Raw genomic sequence first — 20,801 nt, 5'->3', positions numbered from 1 at the left:
GCTCGCCAGGGTTCTGTAAACATATCTTGAACCGCGGTAGCGTTCCGTCGTGGCTGAGGTCAGAAGGTTGCAAGTGCTGAGCGCGGTTTGAAACGTATCTTCGCCTTTCGTAACTTCACTTATGGCGAATTCCACTGGTGGATCTGAAGTGAGGCGCTCGAATCGCAAAAGAGCGCCCCAAACCGCCTCGGAGCAGATCCGCCACTGGTCGGCGTATCAACCTTGTGAGCTCCGTTGGAACGGAGTTGCTCCAATCGACCAGCGGAATTCGCGCGGTCGGTCCAGGTCGACCAGTTGAACTCGAATTCGTCGTCGCGGAGCAAGAAAAGCTGCTCCAGCACGACCAGTGGAAATCGCCATTAATTTAGGTCCCTGCTCCTTCATTTTGCGCTCGTGGCAGGAGGCGTTAATTGCGGAACGACGCTGACCTTCGACGCCGCGCGACTGCAAAGGCATGGCTTTGCGCCGGGTTGCAGCAAACTCAGGCCAGACGCCTCTAAGTAGGTAGAAAACAGTGCCTTCCACTGGTTCCATGGTACTGGTGACTGGCCCGGTGTTTCTAGGAATGTACGAGGGGGCGTAAGATCCCGTGCAACTCATAGTAACTGTTTACCTCGTCGACACGTTGTTGTATTGTAGATGCAAGATCGAACGACACACCGGAGCGAGCGATGTCATGATGACGCCAAGTTTCCGCCGAACCCCCCCCCCCCCCCCCCCCCTCTACTTTTCTTGCGTCACGTATACGTGGTGTCAAGAGACATGCATGTGACTGAAACTCTGAAGAAGCGAAACTGAAAGTAAGACAACCGAAACTGAAAATAAGAGAAGAGAAACTGAAACTGCCGCACAGTTCATTGCCTGATGGACACATGCAGTATCACGTATTATTTAACGTCTTCATAAAACCGCTGTTTGTTCTTCTATAGGATTAGCAGCATTAGTATATGTTTGCTATTAATGACACCCAGGTAATGAACATGATTTACCAACTTAAGTAGTGTTGGTTCTGGTGTAACACACGAAAAATTTATAGGCATGCCTTTGTGTATACGCCAGAAATGAAATTGTGAAGCAAGCCTTGAAACTGCCTGTGCATTTCTCATAAAAAAAAAAAGAAAAACATTATCTTGTTTTCAAAGCATGCGTGTCATCTATATCAGATGTGACTAATGTTGAGCTATAACTTTAAATGGCTCATGCTGGCTGCCATCAAAAATCACTTTTTTTTATTCAACAAACCTCATAACTCATTTCTGTCACGAAAGCAACGAAATGCTTCACTTATATCTCATTGCTTTGGTGCAGTCATGGTTCATTATGCAATGTAAAATCTGATTCACGAATATTTTTGTTACTTGTTGCACGATACGTTTGTTCCTGAAATTCAGCACATCCACCAGTATTGCGTTCCCGCGCGGCTTTCTTTTTTTTAACTGAGTACAGGTGAATAGCCACCGGATTCTTGGCTGATCGCCCAGTGTAGGTATGTGCCATCTATCTTTTGATAGGCTAACAACATCAACAAAATTCGTCTTTCACTTCCAATCATGTGTGCTGCGGTATACTTTTTCTTCGACTTTGTATTGATTCCATCCGTAGTAGGCATGGGAGGCATTGGCCACGCTATCAGCTTCCGCAAGTTAGGTTCACGCAGAATTTGTTAGCTCCGCTTCAAGTTGATCTGATCTCCTTGCAACGAGTTGCTGAAGAAAACGGGTGGACGGGGCAGTGCGGGAAGAAGAGTCGTCGAAGGAAGACATTTGTAATGTTTCTTGAATATAGCCAAAGTTTCTGTTACCGTTATTCAGTTTTTGTCCCCCTGTGATTTATCAGCTATTATTCGAACCCCCAAAGTTTAAAGTTCAAAGTAGTAGCATTACTTTTAAATTCAGAAGAAGCTACTAAACATTACAATTGGGATATATTCGCAGGATCTGGCTTGGAGCTATTCTGTTTGTATCCCTGATTATACTCCTATATTTTTCGTAGAGTTTTTGGTTATTTTGGCTCTTCTCTTAATTCCCAGGCATGTAGCTTGAGTTCTCATTCTTGCAGACTGCCTTTCAGTTCTAGTCTCCAAAATTCCGGAAAATCGTTATTGAATTGGTCGCTTAGGTTTTATGTTCCGTGCACAGTGCGTGAGATCCACTTGGTCTGAGTACCTGCCTATTCGGGTGTTTATTTTAACGAGGTGGCTGATTTATTGGCAAGGTCAGCTCTCAGCGCTCCTGTAATCTTTCCTGTCCTTCACCTCATTATGTTGGAAACTTCACGTTTCCAGCGGTTCCAACATATTTCAGCCAGCTTGAGTGATCCGTTGCTCAATACCGTGGATTTTCACCACTTAAATTACCCATGGAATGTCCAGTGGTGTAAATCAAGGCGTTGCGAGGTGTCAGTGACGCTTCTGCGATGCAAAATCCCTCACTTAAATTTATACTTGCGCCGATGCGGGTTCGCTGCGACAAACCTTTGTGTCTCATGTGGGCAAGTTGAAACAATAGGTCATTTTCTCCTCTCTCGCCGGCGGTTCGCAGTTCAAGGAAAGCAGTATTTGGAGGTCCCTCTTTCGAGGTTAGGACTCCCTCTGTCTCTTCCAGTTCTTCTCTCGTTCGGTGCGAGCGCCAAGGAATTCCCGTTAAGCAGTGTTTGTGGCTACCTTCATGATTACATAAGTGCGACTGATCGGTCACCTTGTTAGCTGCATACAAAATTCTGTTGCATGTCTAAAATGCTTGATTCTATTCTCGGTAATTCATATTTCTTAAATTTTATTGAATTTTCCAATTTTTATCCTGATTCAGTCTTCTACGCCGCCGCCTCACGTCTTTTTTTTCCCCCGTGCAAATATTTCATTGGCAATCTCCACTGTACCTTGGCAAATCCCCCCGCGTGGGTATGTGCCATATATATTTACTGACGTGAAGAAGAAGAGTGTGGGCTACAAACACTGTCTGTACTTGTGCTCTTCCTTTTATTTGTTGTCTGTTTGCATTGTAAGGCATTAATAGGTAGAAAGGCATGCACGTAATGGGCATACCCTGTACGCATGAATGCGGAAGATGGTCATGGTTGTCCAAGCATTGCCATCAAAGCAACGGGACCTTCAAGAAACAGCTAGGATATGGTTGTGACCCCTCACATGCAGTGATGCTCACACAATTTGAAAATGTTGCAAGTTACAGCAGTCCCGTGGTTATATTGCTGCTAAACAATTAAGCTAGCCCATTCATGCGGAAATATTTTTAGAGGCTGCCAAAAAGGAACATGTCAAAAAGTTACACGTCCTGTTTCATTGTGTTTGAAATGAGGCTTAAGATTAAATTAATGTTACAAATACGCGCTGAAGAAATGAAACGATTAAACTCTCATGTGAAGGAAATACAAAAGGGTATATTTACGAAAACTTATTTACAAGCTAAAATAGCATCGCACACACACTCTCACGGGTTCCTTGTCGTCTGTCACTTGACTGAGTCGCCTCCAAGCGCTGCAGGCTACCGCGCACCTGCAGTGCACCGGAAGCGCCCACACACACAAACACACACACTCTCACCCGCACACGTGCATGGGTCCACTTGAAAGGAGACGCCGCACGGCTCTCCGGTTCGTACTTCTGGCAGCGGCGGCATTTCCCGCGGCCCTAACGACCACACCAATAAGCTAACGAAGCGGGCGCCCATCGGTCCGTTCGCAGAACGGAGGGTGCCGCCAAGGACGCCCTCCCGCACCGAAAGCACACATGCGGGCACAAAAGAACGCTCGCTGCGGTGGTAAACGAAATGGTGGTAAACGAAATGAACAAGCAACTGCTGTGCAATCCATGCACTGTCATGCAGTACTTACTCAATCACAGTCCAGTGACTGCAGAGCGGTCTGCAACCAGTAACTTGCAAAAAAACTATACTATGCAGCGAGCTTGTTTGCACGGTATTTGTTACATTTATCGAACGATCACATGAAATTGGTATGGCTATTTCTACACAGTGCATTTCCTAAAGACTCCTTTCTGCCATACTGTACTTTTTACCCAAAATGCTTCTTACAGAGTCATAAATTGTTACGTACGCGTATAAAGATGTTTGTAGCAGGTGTGTGAGCCTGAACAAAAAAAAAACTTTTATTTTCCTTAATTCTTCAGTATTCCTGATTATGACGACATATGGGCATTTATATGTTAGTACAATTTTTTTCACGCATCACAATTAACTGATGCACCGATGTGTTTGGTACACATTCATCTTCAGACATTTCATGTCTGTTTGGTCAAAAAAATACGAAATAATAGTTGACTGCATTAGTTTTGACTACCATCACACAGCATGCTCTTGAAATTCCTCTAGCTGTTGTACAGAAGTCTGTAATTGGCTTCATTGCATAGCTTCATACTTGAACCATTTAAACTCTGCAAACTGTTCTTTTTACCGCACATGGCGACATGGCATGCGAAGCCGCGTGGGAACGGGCGAGGAGGATTCGGAGGTACAGCTGCAACTTCGCTGGAATCCAAAGACAGCTAGGCACTTGTCACGGTTAATTTCGGAAAGGCGGCTATGCCCCAGTAAAGTTGCGTAAGGTCTTTCCTTGCAGACCTTACTAAGTTCCTTCACTTCGCACCAGAAATGCTCACCGCCCGATTTTCACGGCAATGAATAAGCTTGCAAGGAATGTTATCGGCGGTCGCACGTGCATGACAATCCTTTCGACATGCGTGACGATGCCCACCGAAGGCATTTCAGGCTGTCGAAGGGACTTGTACGCTGGCTAAGCGAAGAGCGCGGAACATGCGTCACTGACAGCCCCCTTCCTTTCGCCGTCTTGTCCATCGTGCGTCGCGCCGAGCCCGACAAAGAAAAGGCCGTCAGCCCCCCCCCCCCCCTTCCACTTCTGAATCGAGGGGCGGGGGGGCGGAAATTCCGAAATAGTTTCCCAGAGGCATCCTTTTTTTTTCATGGGGTCAAGGAAGGTGGCCCAAACAGTGCGAGGCAACGTTCTCTGTTCATTCTAGAGAAGCAAGCTTACACTGCAAAATTAAACCTTGTCTTTCTCTTCCAAATGCAATTAACTAGGAGTCCTGTCCAAAACCATTTCAGGTTGTTATGTGGGCACCCCCAACATTTTTTATTTCCGTGTAACTCCAGCACTTCTTCACCTTTGTCATTGTAGCCGCTATTGTTCAAGTACCATGCAACATCTTGTTATTAAAGGACCTTTTTAATTGGAAATGAGAGCATGTGCACAGGGTGGAAAGCGCGTGATCTGCCAGGAAACACTAAAGCGGCCCCGAGAAGGGATCTTTATTAAGGATGCCAGCCATCTTGGGCCTCTCCACTTGGCAACGACGACAAAGCGTGTGTGGTCCCTATGGTTAGGCCCCAGCTGTGGAAGCCATCCTCGGACACGACCATGACCTTCGACATCTGATGTTTTTATTTAAAAACACAGGGACCAAAGTCGTGCGGTATGCAGTGCAATCGCCATGTGGTTCCATAATCATCCATTTAGCCCGGCTCTTTGGACGGATTCAGGAAACGACTGAAAAGAACAAAAGTAACGAGCAAACAAAGGTGCGCTGCATAAAAGTTAGAAGGTAAAGAGACGAAGGCACGCTGCGCTAATGCTGTAGCGAGTTCTAACATGTAAAATTTCGCGGCTGGCGTCGATTTCTACAAAGCGCGAGTAGTGCCTACGGAAATAAACAAATGCGCACTGGAGATGGGTAAGTCTGTATACAAGCACGAGTTTTTGTCTCTACCAGCGATTTACTAGCTCACACCGCGCTATTTTGATGTCTGGCGTCGATTTCGACAGAGAGGGAATACGGGCACGAAACGGGACGCTCGCGATCTGCCAGGAAACAATGAGGTGGCCCTAAAAAGGGCCGTTTGCAGGAGCACTTCAACCGCGACCTGCAGCGGCGTGGCGGCGCGGTGAGCAGTAGGCCTAGCAGTGGTCCGTCTTGTGCCCTTTGGCTCCGCACCGACGACACCGGTGCACGACGTACACCTCTCCTGGTCTTGCCCTTGAAGCCGACGCTATCCCTGGTCCGTAGATCTTGACGAGGGCCGCGACGATAATCTGTGACATCTGGTCGATGCCCCGGTCTGCGGCAAACAAGGACAGCATCGGCTCGCCAGAAGCATCCAGGAAACGATGCTGCAAAAAAAGTTACGTTACAAGCGCCGCAATTTGGCGAGTTCTGCACGAGAAAACTTGCGAAAACGTTGTTCAACCCTTACCTCGTGATTGAGAACGTGCACGCCAGACAAGCGCTTCATCGTGGCTGTCAGACGGCGGTTCAGATGGCGACGCCGGCGGTCCTCAAACCGCACCTTATGTGGGTCGTCGTAATGGAGTTGCAGAATTTTGAACACCAGCACGACGTGCTCCTGCAGCAAGAAAACGAGGTCCTGGAATGCGCAAGGCATGTAGGTAAGCGGTACAGCACTTCATGAAGCGAAATTTGAGATAAAATGCGTACCTTTATGTCGCTGGCGATTTCTCGCGGGTCAGCGCCTTTTGGGGGTCGTCGCATTGTCGTGGAAGCAAGAAGTGTACAGAAATTTCAGCTGGCTGCGCCGACGAGCGCACCACGCAAAAAAAAAAGCCATACCTGGACAGCTTCCGAAACGCGCGCGCCGCCGCCTACGCTCACGAAGAGAATGCCCGCAGACCACGCACGCCCGGCGGCCGGCCAGCCGGCCCTAGCGATTCCCTAGGCACTCTAGGGACAGGCCGAGAGAGGCGCGGCGAACCCACGTCCGGTTGAGAACGAGGGAGAAGCAGAAAAACGTCACGGAGAAGCACATCCCATCGACCAATCAGCGTTTCCAGCCCACCTGCACCGAAACGCTGCTTTTGTCATGCGGCTTGGATAGCGAGGGCCTCTCCTATGGTGTCCTTCCTCCATGCCCCAACCTTTTGCCAACCACGAGCTCGCTAGCGACTGCAGCGCCACCTCGTTTGTTTACAAACAAGCATGAGGTCTTAGAATACACATACTGGCACTGTTGGCCAGTATAATCTAGGCATTATAGTATTTATAGTTCACTATACTGGAAAACAAGTGTATCTTGCGAACGGCGCCAAAGCCACGACTGGCTTTAAAGCCGGTCGAAAGCCGGTCGTGGCCAAAGCATGAACTTCGATGAGCCGACGAAAGCCCACGCGCGGTCGCGCGGTTTTGTTGACCGTTTACCAGGGATATGGTGGCTAGAAGGGGTAGGTGACGCGACCGGGAGGCGAGCGCCGCGCTTCCATTTCATGCCATGCGTAGGTGGCGCTGCTGTCCGTAGTGCGATGCGGCGAGCGCGCTGCGCGCAGGAAAGGCTGGCTGCGCCGGGTTCGCCGCGCGTGCAGAAAGCTGGATTTTTTTTTTTCGCGTTCACGCTGGATGCACTTGCGCAGATTGGTCTGAAACTGAGGTGAAGACTTTACAGCCTACAGTGATCATCAGTCTGCGTACGCTTTTAGCTCGTGAAAGCGCTCACTATAGAGAGTAATCTTGCGAGTCTCACACGATCTCGCAACTCTCAATAAAGGAGCGCCACAGAAATAAGCAGTCCTGCGCAAGCAAACCAGCATGTGAATATGACTTTTATTACACACTACGTTCAGGAACTTATCACGGAGGCATACTGCACAAATGGGAAACTATAAAAGTGACTCGATCGTTAAAAAATAGAAAGCTTAGAGGGTAAGGATATCATTTATCACATAGACTTACTACACGTAACAGAAAAAATAAAGTGACTCGTTGAAAAATAGCTTAGACCATCGTCAGGAACATCATGTATCACAGAAACATACTGCACATGCACATTATGACTGAAACTATAAAAGTCGTTAAATAAAAAGTGGAAAGCTTAGAAGGCACACTTCAGAGCACTCGTCGAAGTTTTAACATCTTCATTCGCTCCCGCGTTTCGTCCCGTTTTGCGCTCTGAGATTTCACGTAGAAATGAAGCCTTGTGAGCACATAAAACTTGATGATTCTGTTTGTGAGTGCTGTTTTGTGTTCTGGGCAGCCTACAAGATTCAACTTTGTAAGCTGGAAAAAAGATACCAAGTCCATTAGGCTGTCGCTTCTTACTTGCTTCACACTGAAGCAGTGGGTGAATGTGTTTTCTAGTGACGTCACTAGTGCATTCAGCTGGTCAGATGGATATAAAAGTCCTCCTCTGTCAACAGCTGCCGTGAGGGCTGCTTCAGCTGGCGGACTACCACCCTTATTCTGCAGAAGCTCCTGGCAGCACTCAGCACACTTTGTGGTCGCAATGCTTTTCCGCGCGACATAACCGGCCACGTAAAAAATCAGCCTGGAATCACTTGCTTGAACACACATCGCCCGGTGATCAAGGTCACAAGCACTGAGGACTTCATATGCTTCTGTAAGGTTCCCAATATCCAGAAGCTCGTCAATTCTCCTCTGAGAACTCGTCTCTTTTGCGCTAGAAGCATCAAGAAGGCTCCTTATAAGTCCCGAAGAGACATTGCTTTTTGCTGGTGATCTTGCTAAGTTTTGAAAGCTTAGCGTGTTCACAGATATCAAAAATTGGCTGGCAGTCGGGTGATCGTTACAACCAGACATTTGTCGAACGATGCCAAAAAGTCTTTCGATGGGGTCCTGGCACAAACGACTTGTCATGAGATAACGGAACCCCACCTCGGTTGTCAAATACTTGAGAAGATGTAGTGTGCTGGTCAGAGTCACGCGAAGACCTTCAGCTGTGCTACTGCTAAGGAAGCCTTTCGATCCAGCTGTATCTTCCCAGGAGTTCATGTAGGACAAGAAACTTCGAATGACTTCTTCGTGGTGATCTCCAGGTCTCAGGGCATCTGAGATGCACCGTGATGTCATCGCTTTAATCAAGCTTCTCATCGTTTCGATAAAACTGACGGTCGCCGCAACGCTGCCCAGCTGTGTCTCGATTTTATCTCGGTAGAGGAAAAGACCTCTCAGCGTCTCCTCACTAAGGAGCCAAAATGCATAGTTCACTCTTTGTTTTTCGAAGCCAGAAGGACGAACAACTGACTTGTTTATGTGGGGCATTGCCTTGAGAGTGGTGTCATGCATTTCATCGCACTTTCGAGCAATATCGATGTGATCGACAGTAGCATGTCCTTCTGGGATTTTCACGCCTGTCTGAACAAACGTGTTCCTCACGCATTTTATCAAATGTGGAAAATCTGATACAAAGTAGAGGAAACGACCCGGTTCAGTAGGGTGCTGCGTCCTGCAAGCAACCTTTTCTTTTCTTCCATAGATGCCAAAAAAGCGCCACATGCTCCTGTTCCATGTAGCTCCATCGCATGTTATGAAGTCAACATGCAGCCCTGCATTCTCACACATTATCACGGCTTCCGTGACAATCTTGGCTAGGATATCCGCCTTCACATTGCGGTGCGAGGCAAATACACCAATTATCTGGTGCCACTTCCCTGTGAATGGTTGGAACAAAAGAACGAGGCCATGATCACAGGTTTGCGAGCGTTGGCTTTCTGCAGTGAATTTCCCCAGATCAACAAATCCTTCAATTTTTCCGCTCGACGAAAAGTGAAGGTTCTCGGCAAGTTTCATCTCAACGAGGAGTCCTCCGTGGCACTGGAAGCGATCCATGGCTTTGGTCTTCTGAGCCACAGCAGCAAAAACTTTTGTCATTCAGGCCGAACCCACTCTTGTAATTCTTCACATATCGACGCAGAGATGTACGTGATGGCAATATCATAATTTTATTTTTCCTGATATGCTGATAAAGCCGAGGACTTTTCATGCACATAATCAAGCATTCTAAAGCCCATTCGCTTTCGTACTTCATTCCATGTGCGCTTTTACGTCTTGAAGCAGCGAAACATGCCCTCACTTGCTGTTGCTGCTTTACCGGTAGGACCTTGATTGCACTTTCAAGCACTGACGCTTCAATTTTAGAATTTTCTTTTTTCAAATTCTCAAACTTAGACTTCACCTGAAGCATGGCTAGCCTGCTTCGCTTCAGCTGTTCTGTCCGTAGCTTGAGTCTGTATGAGAGTGTTCCAGCCCTGGGCTTTGCTGCCCTTCTTTTGTATGATGCCTGATTAATTAGAAGTTTCCTTAGATACCTGCACTGTGGGCACGCTGCTCCGGGCGCCTGGGCTATTCCGGGACAGGAAGCACTGAAACTTTTCATCCCAGAGGTCTTCTCTCGGTGCTTGGAGTTGGCTTCGAACTCTCCCTTTTTTCCAAAGCCTTTGCATGGAATAAGAGTCTACCTCTAGAAGAAGATCTTCAATCATTTTAGCATCGGTAATCTCGACGCTTCTGACTTGGGTTGCTTGCACGAACATCGTCGCTTGAATCGCGCTGCTGTCCGACATCACGAGGACTACCTTTTCAAAGTAGAGATTGTGGTCTTCTAACGCACACACAGTGAAAGCCGTGACGTTATCAGAACCAGCGATCTGGTGTCTGGATCGACCAATACACGCTTGGTAGCTCGCATCTTTGAACGCAAAATTCAGATGCAAGAACCTGCTGATCTGAAACACTCGATCCCTTCATCATTTGCGGTCTCTACGCCTTAGGAACAGGCACCCATTTCGCAACGTTGGAGCTTCGAGGGGAGGCCGCATGTCGACGTTTTCGATTGCCTCTTCTGAGGGGCTTTCTTGGAAAGGTACGACGGAGCATTTGAGTAAATCGTTGGAACCGCGTCGCTTGTAAGCACGGGTCGATCACGGGGAATCTTGACTGTTGCTCCGTTGATCACGTGCGTGCATGAAGTGCCGGACAATATACTGTTCATCAAAGTGAAGTTCACAGAGGGCTGAGTTCTCGTCGAGAGCTTTGTCAGCCCGGGGCACGGCTCGTCGCCATGCTTCAAAGCGTTCGGGGTCCTCTGGCACAGAAAACAAAGAGACACGCTCACCCGACTTCCTTGACGATACGTAGCCAGACGTACAGTTAGGCGCAAAGCAGTGCGTTTGTCTCGCTTTCTTTGCACGATGATCCATTTGCTGATCCAGGACACGGACCTGAAGCATGCATGCCAACAAGTACCCCTTCACAAAAGAAACACAGCGAAAAACACGTGGGAGCACCGTCGAGACGAGCAGACGACAACCGCACGTGCGCACGCATGAGCAGGGAGCGGGGAGCGCGGGAGGCATCGAAGTGCTGACCGCAGCGCCGCTGCGGCCACCGCGGTGGCGGCATGAATTGACGGCGCGCCCTTTCGCCGCGAACGCGCCGGCGTTGACGCCACCTACCCCTTCTAGCCACCATACCAGGGAGCTGACGGTTGTTGTGGTTGTAAAACTACGTTAGGTGCTTTGAAGTCATGCCAAAAAGGCGGCGAAGTCGAGCGCTGTTCGTGAAGGCGGATGGTAGCCCCATGTTGTTCTCCTTGGTGCCCTGTTCGGAGCGCAAGGAGATACGGGAGCTTATAGAGTACGGAGGTGGCGTTCTCGTACAGCCAGAAAAAGTTCCTGATGCCATACGACTGGTGCCGTCCAGCGTTACTGTTACAGACAGCAGCGATGTTGTCTTCTCTGCTAATTACATTCGCGCTTGTGCCAAAAGCGACAAGCTACTTCGTCTCATAGAGTTCAAAATACCAATGGCGCCAGCCGTGGTGGACGCAAGCGACTCCAAGACACGAAGACTCCGTTCCATTCGCTCAAGAAGGGAATACACCCTTGGCGAAGAAATTGCGATTGCAGAGTTCGTAGCTAAGAAGCCAGGCGTCCGTGTCCATGGCAATGCGGTGTACAAAGAAATGGCCTCGGCTGGTGTCGTGCCCGGCAAGCATTCATGGCAGTCGCTGAAGGAACATTATCTGAAAAATATCTTCCCCGTGAAACATCTGTACGAGTCGCCTCATGAGGTTAACGTTCTGTCCGGAAAACAGCGCAGTGAATCGGCGGGAGACCAAGGCAGCTCGCCCTTACTGGCTGCGGCATCGGGCGTCATCGTCGAGGACAGCGACAGTGAGGCTGTTCTCTGTAATCTTGGTCCTATGCCAGGTGTTGCTGAAGTCCATCCAGTCGTGGCTACCAAGAAAGCGCACAGGGATGATGTGAGTCTGCAAAAGCCATCACTTGAATTTGGCTTAAGAACCCCAAAAGCGAAAACTGCACGGGGGAGGAAAAAGGGACCACGAGCTCCTCCGCCTCCACAGTACGGTGAAGATGGCCATTCGAGCTCTGGTTCCCAGGGTGCAGGCACAGGAAAGAACCACAGCCCATCGCTGGGCTCTGGTGCAGTAGTGGAGGATCTCGACAGCACTGATGAAGACCTGCCTATGGAGGCCTTGGTGCAAGAGGCTGCTCTCCGTAATCTTGGTCCTATGCCAGGTGTTGCTGAGGTCCATCCAGTCGGGGCTACCAAAGAAGCGCACAGGGATAATGTGAGTCTGTTTTCACTTCCGATGCAAATGTTCACATTTGCGGCTGATTCACTGTTTGGATTTGAACTTGCAGTTTCTAGTGCCACGATTGCTGTCAATTTGAACAGCTTCAGTAGCCTGCGCATCTGCTGGCTGGTTAATACGTGGCAACCATTGTGCAGGTTAGCTACCTTGCTTGGCATGAAGTTGCAGGTGGCTACTAAACTCCATCAATTTTATGAGATCCCCTTGCTGTCATGTTTAATCAAAAGATTGTGTTGACATGGTTGCATGCAGTCTTTAATAATTGTTGTGCAATGTTACTAAATTCGTTATTTTGCAAATTTGGTAATTGTTTACAATTATGTAAATTTGCAGCAAGTTCACCTGACCATAGTAATCCAGGTGAAAAGCATAAGTTGAGGGCTGCTCGAGCATTTGTGCTGCTATGAAAAATTGGTCCCAGTTTAGCGCTGAGGCCAGAACTGGAAAATATCTATCAGAGTTGTCACTGCAGCTATTCTAGGGCTGCTTTTTGCGAGCTCCAGTTGGGCTGCTTTTTGCGAGCTCCAGTTGGGAAGTTGCAGAAGTGTACTGAGGTGAAGCTAAACTTATCATGCACCTTATTTGGCTGGTGTCGTGAAGTATATCTTAAATATCACAGGCACAAGGGTCTGTCTTTCTGATTAAAGAAGAAAGGTGGGCAAATTGATGCAGATTCACGATATAACAACAGCACGGTGAATAAACTCTTGACGAAGCAGAGGCACACATGATACTCTCGGCTACTACACCTGAATGTTTTGGAACGAAGGGCAGACGTGTTGGAGTGTTGTCTGGGCTGCCACCTCTACGCGGTGCCATGTGTGTCAGACAACTGTGCTTGCATGTCAGTAAGTGCTTGGCTATACCTATGTGATTGTTATAACCGTGCTGTTGGTGTGCCCTCGCTTTCTCTGGTTGAAAGGACACCTTGGCTTATTTCGCACTGGTTCAGATTGCCAGTGCCAGTGACCTTGTACAGCCAGTCACCTGATGAGTCGAGAAACTGAACTTTCAGAAGTACCTAAACCAGTTTTTGCCGTTGTTTTCACTACTTTCATATTTTGCTGGGAACAAAAGTAATTGTATGGATGGTGCATGTGATTAACTTTGTTCTCGGTATCTGATTGCATAAAAATTTCAGTGTTTTACGCTTTGTTGCGTAATTCGTTGAACGCTGCAACTGTTGCAATGCTACTACCTGTGTTTTGCTAATGCCTTAGATCTGGAGTAAAGTCTGTGGCACATAGACTTTGTGGGAACCTGAACTGTTATAGTGGTCTCTGTGAGTGCACGGGCACGTGCCTGGTGCTGCTCACATAATGACAGATCACCGTGAGTCTGTGACCGTTAACATCCTGTCTTGCGACCAAACGTTGACAGTTAACATACTTCACTCTGCCCCTTTCCCCGCTTTTGTTTCATGTTTCAGAGAAGTGACCCAGGCTCACCGGCGAGTACTGTTAGCGCGGCGAGCACAGTCTTTATATCGGATTCCGGGCACTCGCCAGATGAAGACTCTACTCCGGAGTCCGAGCAGGACGATGTGTCCAAGGTGCGGAGAAGGTTGGTGAGGGTGCTGGCGATGCTGAGAGAAGGCAAGAACACTGAGTCACACGAGAGGTGCCCAGCAGACTGTGGCTGTCCCCGTTCAACTCGGTACATTCGGACAGCCCGAGAAGCAATTTCGCTCAGTGCCTTCCTGGCATACCATGGCGAGCCACTGCCAAGCGAGAGCCCAGGAATCGAGGACCCTGAGATAGCCATGCTCCTAGAAATCCTACTGCGTGATCGTGAAGGCAGCGATTAAAACGAGCAGGACGGGAGTGGTTCCGCTTGAGGGCCATGATATGCTATTTTTGCCAGCGGTGTCCGGTCAAGTGACTCCAGGGTGCACTGGTTAACATTGTGATCTGATATTATTGTGGTGCGTTATGAGGTGCCAGTGTATTGCATGCACACATTGGATATGGTATGGGCTATTGGGATTTTTCTGGGATGTACAAAATGGTTCAGTGTTTGAACTGTTCCCTGAGTGGCTATGTGTACCTGCTTGGAAGGCCACCTACGTGATTCATTTGTGGAGTGCAGTGTTGTCTAGTATATCACAGTGCAACAGTTACAGTGCCGACCCATTGCACAAGCGAGCTGCAAAATGTCCATGTGTTATAACTGCATATGTATGAGTGACAGAAGAGAGAGCAGTGCGGGGTAGAGGTCAGATGAGAGTTGGAGATAATTACACTTGGGCAGGACAGATAACTGGTGATCTTGAAGCGTGGCAAGTGTGATAAAAAAGAATGTGGTTGAAGGTAGTGAGCAATGGGTGTGGGGAGAACTGTATTAGCAAATGTTAGTAGATGAGTAGTCGTGGCCTTACAACTGCTGTGGTGGCATGTATGGCTTTGCAGAATCACACTGTGCGGGTTGCATATTTTTTCTTTGCTTGACATATTTTTTCATTGCTTGACAGAGCGAGCATCGAATGTGCAAGTCTTTGTTGCAATCCAGTTATCCCTGATGTAATCATCTTATTGTAAGGTCAGTAAGTTCACTGTAAGTACATTGTTCTTGCACTGTTTATACAGAGTTTACAGTTTCATTTTCAGAAGCTGTGCATTGATTTGTGTAATGATATAAAAATCTTTGGCCAGTCAGTCCTTTTTCTCACAAGGTCGAACAGCCAGAAAGCAGTCATCGCTTCTGACGAAGAAGGACCTTGGTGTTAAACACTGATGTCAGCGCTGGTTACGCTGGGTACGCTGATGTCAGCGCACGAGCCTTGAGTCGAACTCTGCACTTGGCAGTGGAACACTCCACCTTTGCAGGCTTGAGTTGTTCGAAACTGGGTTTGCCCCTGAAGGGGCGCAGCGGGGTTTGCGGAGCCTCCTCCAAGCACACACCCCTGAAGAAGCCGGGCACCAGGCCGGGGGTGGCTTGTACCCATTTTTAACGGTGGGTGTCCAGTGGTGGGTTTCGAACCAACCACTTCCCGCAAACCAAACCTTTTTCTGCAAGTTCTTACACTGTCTCCTTTGTGTTATCAGCACAGAAGCTGCCTTGTAAGCAGTGGGCCTTTGGTTAGACTGGGTCGACTCAGCCAGGTCAAGGTCCAGGGGTCCTGTATCAAAAAGCCGTTTCTGTGGTGCGACTAGGAGGGACGGGCTTCGAGGCGAAGAGTACACTAAGGGCTTACTTTACGCATTTACGGGAGTATGTAGTAGCTACTACACTTAAACAGTCCAGCTCCTTAAATACAGTCAGAGATCCCAAGACCCCTAAATCTCTCTACTTTACCAATGGCCAGTCAGAGATCATTCAAGATGACTTTGGGAACCGCCCACCGCATGAGGCAGCACTATTGCCCTCTCGCAGAGGTTCCGGTGGAGAGCACCCATTCTTCGAGTAGCAGCTTCATTCAATACTGTCACAGCCTCCCAGCTCAGTGGAGATGATGGAGGTTCAGCACCATGTATAGCAGACCTTGGTTACATTGGTCGTTGAACAGGGTTAATCGGAAGTACCGCGTCCAGCAAGGTCACCAACTTCGAACCCAGGCGCTTTGTGGAGATGGAAGGGGAATGCCACTGTCGTTAGTAACTTTAGGGAAGAGAGAGGTCGGGCCACCGTTCCCTATGGGAAAGTTACGACACCTTCCTTTCGCCACCACCGTTTTGCCTGAGGAGAAGGTTTTTTTCCCTCAACGATGCAATTTACCCCCGAGTGGTCACACTATGCAGCGTCTGCCTTGCCAAGGGTGCTGGTCGGCAAACCCTTCCTCCCTCAGACAAAAGGGAAGATCTTTCCACTGTTGACGGCACTCGCAATGTTGGCTCCATGCAGGTGCCTTTTTGAAGACGCGTCTTAAAATCTGAGGGGTTCCCTGTGAAAATTCTCCTAGGTTGGAGGCCTCCATCCATTCTTAACAGCCTTCAGCATAATCATATAATCTCTTTTTATTGCGTAGTTTTTATATTTTAGTTCAAGTTTAGAGTTTTGCCTTTTTCATGAAAGGCTTGAACACAGCCTTTGGTTTATTTCAATGTAAGCTGTTGAAGGCGAAAGTTGATCAACCACTCACATTTGATGTTCTGTAAATGGTAGTAGCTGTGTTTGCTCAGCCATGCCATGACGTTGGAGCAGCTTCCCGCATGGAAAAGAAGTGCATTGTTCTAGCACTGTTTGTACAGAGTTCACAGTTTTATTTTCAGTTTGTTGAAAGTTCCGTGGGGGGGGGTGCAGGAAGTGCAAGTCCTCCTGGCTCAGCACTCTTCCAATGCACACAACCAAGATCACCTTGCATGGTCTGCATGGCCTCGCATGAGCATGTGTTGTCGAGGTCTTATGTCCAGCTTGGAAGCATTGGCACCCTTTTCAAGGGACAACTGCTCAATGTCAAAGCCGCTCTGAGAACCACCGCTGTGTGGCCAAGTATATGATGTTTAGTTTATCGGGTTTAACCTCCCGAAGCGACTCAGGCTATGAGGGATGTCGTATTGAAGGGGTCAGGAAATTTCAACCACCTGGCTTCTGCACTGACATTACGCAATACATGGGCCTCTTGGATTTTGGCCTCCATTGAAATTCGACCGCAGCGGCTGGATCGAACCGCGTTATTTCCGTACCAGCAGATCACTCGTACAGTGAACTCACAGATGAATCACTGGGGTAGCTCACAATAGTCGCATGTAGAAAAAATAAGCTCAGTAAAAGATGCATCTAAACAAATTACATTCACCTGCAAAACTATGAGCATTTCGCATCGCCATTTGTCGGTAGCAGACAACATACAAGGACACCGCGATTTTTCATCATCGCCAAAATGCTCAAAGGGGCTCGGTGGGAAAAAAATAGTGCCTAGGATGTTGCGTTGAAGTTAGTTGAAGCCAGTGGCATGCAGGTTTCTTAACTAGGGGCGTATTATGCATCCTACCGTTACGACGACCCGGAGAAACGTGCCCAAGACAGTGAAGCAGCAGCGACGGTGCCGCTAGAAAAAGTTGCAGTGGCACCATCTGGTCGCTTCTACGCTAAACAGCACGCCCGCGCCCTCTCCTTCGTGCCACTAGGTTAGTATTCTCATAGTGTGAACACTAAAACGCTGGCAGATGACGGACGAAAGGAGGACGAGACACACAGTGCACTGAACTAACAACTTTAATATTAAAGGAAGGCTATCTGCATATTTTTGTATACAGTGGCCCAAGATTAGCAGCGATTACAGGGCGCATGCACAATTCAAAGCAAAAAAAAACAAGCAAAAAAGCAGGGGAAGCGCGCAGGCGTATTTTTGAACCCACACCATTCAGACACAAGGGTGTCCGACCCACTCCGGTTAGCCAAACAGCAGACACCCCCATTCACACCGAAATGAAGACCTGGCAGCGAAGGGAAGAGGGGGCGCGGGAAGGGATGCAATAGCAACTCTTCCCAAAAAAAGGAACTATCTACACACTTCGGCAGTCCTGTGCGGCCGGCAATGACGGGGGTAAAAAGATAAAAATGCAAAACGCAAAGACGCAAAATAGACAGTAAAATATCGCAAAGCGGCATGAAGACATGCATAATAAGAATGAAGTGAAAGGGTGATTTGAGCGGGAAAACAACAACCTAAAAGCGAGCCATGAAAGCGAACGAAGAACACGACCTAAAATGATGCAATGCTAGCCAACAATGAACACAGCCTAAATGGGGATGAGGGCTTACCATAAAGTCGACCGAAAAGAGCAATGATGGCTAAAGCTAAGAGGGGGGTGAAAACTAGAAGCAAAGAATAGAAGTGGTGTCCCTAAAGATACTTAAAGAGCAGTGGCGAAAACAATGGGTTGTGAAAAGGAGCCACGTAAGAAACCACGGCACTAAGAATTTAAAGTGAATCGGAGAGAAGCTCAAACTCTTTTTCCAACGGCTATTGACGGTGTATTGACGCAGACATCTTGTCGCTTGTTAATGAAACCTGCCTCAATTATCTCCCGAGTGAGTTGTGGTTGCTGCTCTTTGCCAGAATTTTTGTTCCCTTATACATCGGAGGGCACCTGCGACAAGGACTACAGTCACGAACGTGGACGGCTAAGTTGCTGGAGTTAAAGTTATGTTCGAGCAGTCTTTTATCATTACATCGACCTGTCTGGCCAATGTATTCCCTGCCGCAAGACGAAGGGATGGAGTAAACAACTCGTGTGCTGCAACCTACGTAAGGGTCACGATGCCGAACTGTGCATTCGCGAACTTTTCGCCGGTACCGTTCACTCTCCTGCAGAGTCTAGAGAGGCGATGAGGGGCTGAAAAAACAACACTCTCTCCTACTTTTCGTCCAATCCTTTTTAGGTTATGAGAAACCTAGTGTGCATAAGGAATAATGGCGAGTTTCCTATTGCGTTCTCTTGCATGCGACATGGGGACATTTGTACACTGCATTTTGTTTAACATTTTTTCAGCTACCGAAACTAGAAGCAACGGCGGGTATCCGGATTGACGCAATCTCTGCACCTAGTTCTGAAAACTCTTTTCTTCAGTGCTCACAGGATTTGGTGAGCGCGTTGAAAGCAGACTGGACAATGTTTTGTTTGAAGAGTTTTGAATAGGCGGTATTGTATTGTATGGCAGAACAGGCTTATTGCCCCTGTGTTGGAAAATCCAGCAGGCGTGTTGTGGCGAAAAAAGCAGTTGTAACTCGAGCAAGCGGATGGAGCCATTTTCTGGTACTTCTTGCGTCAAAACCAGGGGGGAGAGAGTTTCACTGAAAAGGTCTAGCACCTTGTAAACTTCAGGCAGAAAGGCATCGTTTTGACAGTCTACGAAAATGAGGTAATCGTCCGCATATCTAAAGATTTTTAGAGCTGCAAATTCTTTAGTTTCTTATTCAACGCTCTGTCATGCATAGCCAGGTACAGGTCATTCAGAATGGGGGCGATACAAGACCCTATGCAAATATCTTGTTTTTGGATAAACAGAGACCCATTCCATTCGGTGTAGCTAGATTTGAGGCAAGTAGAAAGCAATTCTAAAAAACCACCGACAGAACAACCGCATGCATTTTGGAAAACAATATCACCATGATGGTCGATACAATCACTTACACACCGGGTGAGGTCATCGTGAGGAATCGAATAATACAGCTCTTTCACATCTATAGAAAACCCAAGAAAGGCCCTGGTCGGGTTGTGCTGCAGAAATTTAATGGTGTCGTTCGAATTTTTCACCAGAAAAGGGCCATTAAGTGAGAGCAAGTCAAGTTTTGTTTGCAAAAACCTTGGAACACATTTTTGCCAAGTGTCTGCCTCTGACACAATTATGCGAAACGGGCATGCGGGTTTATGCGTTTTTGCACTGAAGAACATAGTGAGGGACAACTTGCTGCTATAATTTATAAGGCGGGAGAGCTTATCAAGGTTTAAACGTTGGCATAAATTTTTTTGCTGCACTTTTTACCTTCGGTAGAGATACACCTTTACATTTTACAAAGCAAGATTCTGTCGCACTAGAAGCCTTCGCGAAGTACACATCTTTAGGTAAGATTACAAAGCCGCCCACTTTGTTCGCGATAAGAAGGGAGAGATTATTGTTCCTGAGGTACGCCACAGTCTTGTCAAGGGGAAGCCTTTTTCCGGGTGGGTTACAGCGAAAGAGGACATTAACGCCTTCGGTCGTACATCTACTTTCTTCAGCCATAGGAGCACACCTAGCAACCTGCCTGACCATGGTCAGTGACTCCGGGGCAGACTTCTAGGTTCAATGGCGAACTTGGGGCCGCGCTGAAGCAGACGCTGTATTTCGTCGGGCCAGTCGCTGACGCCTCGTATCAGATGCACTTGGTTGGAAGTGGCCGCCTGTCAAAAGATGCCTTTCTGCCTGAAGTTCGCAAGGTGTTAGGCCTTTTCAGTGAAACTGTGTCTCCCCTGGTTTTGACGCACGAAGTACCAGAAAATGGCTCCATCCTCTCTCTCGAGTTACAACTTTTTTTCGCCACAACATGTTCTGGATTTTCCAACCAACGGGCAATAAGCCTGTACTGCCATACGATACCGCCCATTCAAAACTCGTCAAGCGAAACATAGTCCAGTCTGCTTTCAACAACGCGCTCACCAAATTCTTTGAGCACTGTCAAGAAAGCAGTTTTCAGAACCAGGTGCAGAGATTGCGTCAATTCGGATACCCGCCGTTGCTTCTGGTCTCGGTAGCTGAAAAATGTTAAACAAAATGCAGTGTTCAAACGTCCCGGGCCCTGTCGCATGCAAGGGAACGCAATAAGAAACTCACCATTATTCCTTATGCACATCAAGTTTCTCACAACCTAAAAAGGATTGGATGAAATGTAGGAGTGAGCGTTGTTTTTTCAGCCCCTCACTGCGTCTCTAGACTGCAGGAGAGTGAACGGTACCGGCGAAGAAGTTC

The 20,801-nt window shown here is 47.9% G+C and overlaps 2 protein-coding genes across 3 annotated transcripts; one reads left to right on the top strand and one right to left on the bottom strand.

Annotated features, from left to right (window-relative positions):
• Positions 1-5,280: 5,280 nt before the first annotated feature.
• On the bottom strand, positions 5,281-6,733 carry LOC144118779 (uncharacterized). The gene is made up of 2 exons (XM_077651606.1): positions 6,243-6,733; positions 5,281-6,159 (listed from the first exon to the last, which is right to left on the bottom strand). The coding sequence occupies exons 1-2, from the start codon at positions 6,429-6,431 to the stop codon at positions 5,947-5,949; spliced, it is 402 nt and encodes a 133-aa protein (XP_077507732.1). The 5' UTR covers positions 6,432-6,733; the 3' UTR covers positions 5,281-5,946.
• Positions 6,734-11,272: 4,539 nt separating this feature from the next.
• LOC144121572 (uncharacterized) lies at positions 11,273-15,064 on the top strand. 2 transcript variants are annotated; one of them, XM_077654849.1, is made up of 2 exons: positions 11,273-12,056; positions 13,840-15,064. In XM_077654849.1, the coding sequence occupies exons 1-2, from the start codon at positions 11,319-11,321 to the stop codon at positions 14,215-14,217; spliced, it is 1,116 nt and encodes a 371-aa protein (XP_077510975.1). In that variant the 5' UTR covers positions 11,273-11,318; the 3' UTR covers positions 14,218-15,064. The 2 variants fall into 2 exon arrangements, with proteins under 2 accessions (XP_077510975.1, XP_077510974.1); XM_077654848.1 differs by having other exon boundaries at positions 11,273-12,386.
• The last annotated feature ends 5,737 nt before the right edge of the window (positions 15,065-20,801 follow it).

This window comes from Amblyomma americanum, chromosome 2 (assembly GCF_052857255.1).
Source record: "Amblyomma americanum isolate KBUSLIRL-KWMA chromosome 2, ASM5285725v1, whole genome shotgun sequence".
Taxonomy (NCBI): Eukaryota; Metazoa; Arthropoda; class Arachnida; order Ixodida; family Ixodidae; genus Amblyomma; species Amblyomma americanum.
This window is presented reverse-complemented; position numbering and strand designations above follow the sequence as displayed.